Here is a 6,141-nt window from a genome sequence, read left to right on the forward strand (position 1 = left end):
TAACAGTAACAACACTAACAGTAACAACAGTACTAACAGTAACAACAGTAATAACAGTAGCAAAAATAGCATTAAAGTAACAGTAACAGTAGCAGTAACAATGAATGACCGAAGCAGCTGCCCTCAGGCACACCTGATGGGCTGCACCCACTATTCTAACTGCTTCATGGGCACCAAGTTATACATTTTCCCGGACACCTTCCAGGACACTTGTCCTACGCCCATTTTACAGATGCAGAAACGGACACTAAGGCTAAAGCAGGGAAGTGTCTGTTCTCACTGAGTACACTAGGGAACACATTCATCCTGCTCACTTTGTCATCCAGTTTCTTGGCCAGGAAGGACAGTTCTACGTAGCCATCGTTCCCCGAGATGTCTTCTGCTATCACCTGGGTGGACAGAGCATATCTGACTCCACTGATGAGGGCCTTCAGCTCCAGGCTGCTGAGCCCTCTCCCCACCGTGGGCCAGAGCTCAGTGTGACCAAGGCCTGGGAACACAGCCCCTGGCTACAGTCCAGACTGAGAATGGGCATCCTGAAGGGCTAAGATCCTCACAGGCACAGCGTGGTCCAGAGAGAAAAGCCGGACATGGAGGAGGGGGGTGCACGTGGGGCAGAGTGGGAGGCAGTAGCTGGGACCCTGACTGACTGGTCTCACCGTGATGCTGGACTTGCCGGCGGTCCGGCCTGACTTGAGGAGCAGAGCTCGCGTCACTTTCTTCTGGGCCACGATCTGAAAGTTGGAAGACAGGTTGGGGGAGGGACTTAGAAGTGAGAGTACCCTGGGCCCCTGGAAGTCTGCTTCAGCCCTCAGCCTGGCCTCCCCTCCCTGCAGCCCCATCCTTTGGAGTCTCCCTGTCCAGCCCCAGCCCCCTTTACTTTAGGAAGCCCCAACTCCTCCCCTGTGCCTCAGGTTCCCAGAATTTATAACCAGTGGATTCACTACCCAGGGCCCATGTCCTTAGCTGACCCTTCCTGCTGGCCTCAAGAGTCAGTCAACCCCCTACCCCCTTCCCCTCCCCACCCCGTGTAGACATTTCCCTTTCTTCTAAGAAGTCTCAACGACCCCCATCACCCACAAGAAGGCAGACATCAGGCAGGACACCACCTATCAGATGGAAAAACTGGTCCAGAGTGTGGCCAGATCGCCCACGGTCAGAAAGCAGCTGGCGGAAGCCCTCAATCCCCCCACAGCCTGGGCTGTCCCCCACTGCTCGCCAGGTCCTGTTGGCTGCCTCCCTTTTTGGGATGAATTGACATAGGGTCACAGCTGTATGCAGTGAATGTCTCCCACTGAGTACAGGGAGGTGGTCAGATGGGTGGGATTTGCTTAGCATCTAGGACCCCGTTTCCTCATCTGAAAATGGGGGCTGTTGGAAGGACTCCATGGCTTTAAACACACTGGACAGCCAGGATGGTCCCAGGCCAGGTCCTTGTGGGGAAGGGAGGGCAGGGAGGCAGACCCTTTTGGCTACTCTGAGCTCTGTTGCTCCTGTCTTGCTCACAAGGACATGTGTGTAGCCTGGGCCCGGGGTTGGATCCTGCTCTGCTGCTTTCAGGGGGTGGGGTGGGGCTTTCTAAATCTCAGTCCTCCTGTCTGCAAACTGGGGCGACAATGGAGCAGCTCAATGCAGGCAGCAGCGAGGTAAGACACACAGACACCATGGTGGACAAGAGAGGCCATCAAAAGTGAGAGCATACGGTGTGATTGGTTCATGGGTCTGGAGCCAGAAATCAAAACGGAGCTTCTGGGAAGGGGACCAAGGTCCAAGTGGGGTGACAAAAATGATCTGTGCCAATTGGGGGTTATAAGGTATCCTCACTCGTTGGTCCTGGGACCTGGGCACCATCCTTCATGTGAATAAGACCCCAGTGAAAGGGCAGAGGATTAAGAATACAGTCTGTGGAATGATTAGCACCATGTCTGGTACATGAAAAGACACTCTAATTAGTGACTTGAAGAAGCTGTAATTACACCGAGCGTGGGCAGAGGACACTAGTGAAGGGCGGGAACCCCAGTGTCCGGCAGGAGGAAGTTAGGTTCCTAAAGGACAGAACGGTTACTCTGCAGCCAGGCAGAGGAAAAGGGCTCCTTATGTAAGTGAGAAAAGCAGGTCGCACATCAAAGGGGACAATTTTTTTGTTTTTGAAAACAGAAAAGCTATATGCACATTTACTCCTGTAAGAAGGAATATCTTGGTAAGGGAAGAATACACAAGCACCCAGTGATGTGGAAGGTGCTGGGGAGCCGCATGGCTGGTGACAAAGGCAAGAGCCAACAAGCCTTTATATTTCTCTCATTTTGATCTCTATGAAGGTATCACCTTATTCACAATTATGTATTTTTAAAAAACAGATGAGGAATTTGTTAAGACAAAGAACTCTGGAGGTGGACAGGGCTTGAGCACTGAGTCTCATGGTGTCACCCCCCGACCCCCCCGTCTCACACACATACACTCAGTAGGTGTTGAATAAACTGCCATCCACGTCACCACTCTCATCGTGCCAGTTTCTCTGGACCAGCCAGGACCCCTCTCCCCACTCGCCTAAGATGGTGCCCACCTGCCCCAAGGTACACTCTATGCCCCCCAGGAAATCATCCTCCAGGTAGCTCAGGCCACCGGGCCCGTGTGTGTCGTAGACCTCGAAACGCAGCTTCTGCACCTCCTCGAAGTAGTAGTCGAGTGTGAAGACACGAGAGAACACGGGGTGCAGGCTGCTCCGGACCACCTCAGTTCTGTCCATCTGCAACCAGTGGCCATGAGTTGATTAGAGAGGGTCCCACCCAGGGGGGAGAACGTCTCGGCTTGGTCCCCCACCCTGCTCAGCTCTTGCTCTTCCCTGGATTCTTCATGGGGACTGGTTCAGCCACTGGACATGAGGAAGACCCAGCTCACTTGGCCATGCTCCATCAGCCCTGTCCCCAGCCTGTAGGGGACATGGTCATGTAGGACCCTGGGTGTCTCCTTCTCTGCAGTAAAGGTCTTCCCCTCTGGACATCGCCCACCCCGCACCCCAGGACCGCCTGGGTTCTGTTTTCTTTGCATCTTCTCATCTCTTGTGACTCACATTCTGTATAGAGAAATTGAGGCTGCAGGAAAGGGGCCTGCCCAAGAGCACCCGAAGTCAGGGTGAAGTCTAGTTTCATCTCAGGCCCACCTAAGCAGCTTTGTGCCCACTGGCTGGGCAAAGTGGGGCCAGAAAGAGCCCTTCCAGGCATAGGGCTCACTGGACACCACCCCCACCCCCCGCTTGGTCACTTCCGTAGACCACTATCATGGCTCTGAGAAGAGCCTCTAGGCTCACGAAGCTCTTAAGCTGCCGGGTGCTAAAGATGGAATTTGAGGCCAGGGTCCTCCTCTATAACTCCAGTCCCCAAGTGTGGCCCTGCACTGTCCGGGAATGCACCTGCGCTGGTGGCCCAGAGATGTTCACCAGGTCAAATGAGCCGTCAACAGAACCGTCTGAGGAAACAGACGCCTGCGCAGTGCTGCACACACAGGTCACGCTGTCTGCCAGGTCTTACCGCTCCTGTTCTGTTCTGTGCCTCCACTCGCGCCCTGGACCCCATCCCGGTCTCCCTGCCTCCTCCATGGAGACCCTCACTCCAACTTCCCTACCCCATCTGCCACGGACCCCTGCCCTACATCGTCCGCTCGCCACCCCATTCATCCCGCGAGCACAGGGTCTCGGTTCCCTGGTTGGAAAGCCTGCTACCCGCAGGCAGGGGGCGCGCTGGAGCGGCGCTGGATCCCCGCCTTCGTATCTGGGTCCAGCAGCAGGTTCGAGTCCCCCAAACGCTGCCCTTCGCCTCCCTCCTCCCCAGCCTTCCTCCTCCCCGAGCCTCCGTAGCTCCGCAGGCGCTCAGTCTTTGTCGCCCTTTGGAAATGAAGCCAAACGTGCGACTCATGCGACATGGTGACCATGAAAGCACCCCAAGCCATCGCGGAGACAGGACCCGTCCTCAGACACTCCCTGAAGCAGCCTCGCAGTGGCCGGCCCCTGAGGTTCTGGAGAAGTGACAGGAGCGGCGGGCGGGGATCTCCGGGCGTAGAGGGGAGAAGCCGGTGTCACCGAGACTCGCCCGCCCAGAGCCTGGTCCGAGGGGCACACAAGCCGCTCCGATCCTGGTCACTAACGAGCACCGCCAGGCTCTCAAAACCCACACTGGAGACTCCAAGAGGAGAAGAGACTGAGGGGACAGGTGGGGAGCCTCCCCATCTGGGGAACCTCGAATCTGAGACATTGAGTCCAGCTCCCCGAGCCCACACCCTGGCAAGCGAGCCCGACAGCCTCGCTCGGAGGGAAGGTTACCCTCAGTCCCTAAATCAGATCCGAGGCTCCTGCTCCGGGCGGGACCAAAGGAGGGCTAGCAGGGGAGTGTGAGCGCCAGAGGACCTGACCCTGCCCAGCTCCTGCGCCCCCAACTCGCCTCTGTGCGCTCTCAAGCCTCCAGCCCGCCCCTCGTTACGGACGCTTCACCCTGGCCCTGGAGCCCCACGCCTGGGCGTCACCGGCACTTGGGCGTCCCTGTCTCTGTGGAGACCCTCCCGGGGTTGACGCTCCAGTGCAGATCCTACACCCCATCCATTGTACCGGGCAGTCCTCTCCAAACCTGGGGACCGCTCCTGACCCCAGCCCTCGGACCCCTCTTCGTGGCACCGAGTCCTCAACACCCCATGTCAGTCCCTGCACCCCCCTCCAGCGCCCCATGCCGGCTCAGCGCTCCGCGGGCCCATTGCCGGCCCCTACCTGCACCCATTGGCCCTGCGATTGCAGAAACAGCACCACACTGGGGTCGGATTTAGTGAGGGGGTCACGGTCCAGCAAGTGCCTGCAGCTAAGCCGCAGCTCCACCTTAGAGGCGCAGGGCGCGGGCACTACCCCCGGGGCCGCAGCCGCCCCTCGCTCTGAGCGCGCGCTCATGCTGGTGAGGATCCGCGCTCGGCGCTCCAGGGGCGGCTGCCCGCCGGTCCGCACCTCCGCGCCCGGGAAATGGTGGTCCGGCCAGGCGTGGCCACGCTTCCAGGCACGCCCGCCAGCGCGGGCACACGTGGCTCCGCGGATGCCGCGCGCGGGGACGCGGGTGGGCTGAGGAGGGGGACAGGATAGGGGCGGAGCAGAGGTGGTGAGGCCAAGGATACGGAGCAGAAGGTAGTGACAGAGGAATGATGTAGGGCGGGAAGGGGGGCCCATCACGGTCACGTGGGTTCAAATCCCCAGTGTGGTCTTGTACTGGCTCCCAGAAGCTGGGTAGAAAGGTTTGGGGTCAGGGTTGGGCACCCTTCTGATGTTGGATGCCCCCATCCACCCTGCTTGCAGGGTCCCGGGAACCACAGTTTGCTTCTTGTGGAGATTCTAAGCTGCCCCAAGTCTGGGAACGGGGTTCCTCCCTCTGCAGCCCCTATGTGAGGCAACGGGGACCACTGAGCCCAGCTTCACACCAAACCCTTATAACCTCTCCCAGAGTCTCTTGGACCCCTGGATTTAATGATGTCCCATGTCAATCAGCAAGCATTAACGGACATGAGTTCGACTCCTAACCATAAGGTCAGCTGTTCAAATCCACCAGCTGCTCCTTTTTTGGGGGGGAGGTTTTCTGCTCTCGGAAATCCTATACAGGGTCGCTAGTTTTGCTCGCAGGTATCGTTAAAGGGGTGGGACCAAGGTAGGCAGTACTCAGTATCACAAAGCTTGGGTAGGGGAGGTAGGCCCTCATTATCCTGGGGGTCTGAGTGTGATCTCACCAGGAACCAGCCCCAGGCCTTACAGGAGTCCCGTCCACACCCGCCCCCACCGTTGTTCACTGAGCTTCTCCGGGTCTGGACCCTCGGTCTTGAAAGGTTCGGGCACCTGAAACAGAACGGAAGATGAGGTGTTGGCAGAGACGGTTCATTTTCTCTGCCAATTTCTGCTTAAAAATAGGGCGCAGACCTAGACAGAAAGCCTGGACGCTGGGCGCGAGGGGAGCCAGGAGGGCGGACAAGGGGACTACAGCCCAAGGGGAAGAAAGGAAGGGAGCAGAGACCAGGCCGTGGGAGCCCCCGGCCCTGTGCGCTCAGGTCACCCAGGGGTCAGCCTCAGCAACCAGGACTCCAAAGAAGATCTTGGGGTTTGAGCGTAGGACGGGACAGCCCAGC

At 58.1% G+C, this 6,141-nt stretch overlaps 1 protein-coding gene across 1 annotated transcript in view; it reads right to left on the reverse strand.

Annotated features, from left to right (window-relative positions):
- CPNE7 (copine VII) overlaps positions 1-5,040 on the reverse strand; it is a 15,093-nt gene extending 10,053 nt beyond the window's left edge. The window contains exons 1-4 of the mRNA XM_006860264.1: positions 4,754-5,040; positions 2,564-2,746; positions 660-734; positions 315-389 (exon numbers count right to left, since the gene is read on the reverse strand). Of these exons, the coding sequence (XP_006860326.1) occupies positions 315-389; positions 660-734; positions 2,564-2,746; positions 4,754-4,927 (507 nt within the window). The 5' untranslated portion in view covers positions 4,928-5,040. The remainder of the gene's footprint in view (positions 1-314; positions 390-659; positions 735-2,563; positions 2,747-4,753) is intronic.
- Positions 5,041-6,141: the final 1,101 nt, after the last annotated feature.

This window comes from Chrysochloris asiatica, unplaced genomic scaffold (genome assembly GCF_000296735.1).
Source record: "Chrysochloris asiatica unplaced genomic scaffold, ChrAsi1.0 scaffold00037, whole genome shotgun sequence".
Classification (NCBI taxonomy): Eukaryota; Metazoa; Chordata; class Mammalia; order Afrosoricida; family Chrysochloridae; genus Chrysochloris; species Chrysochloris asiatica.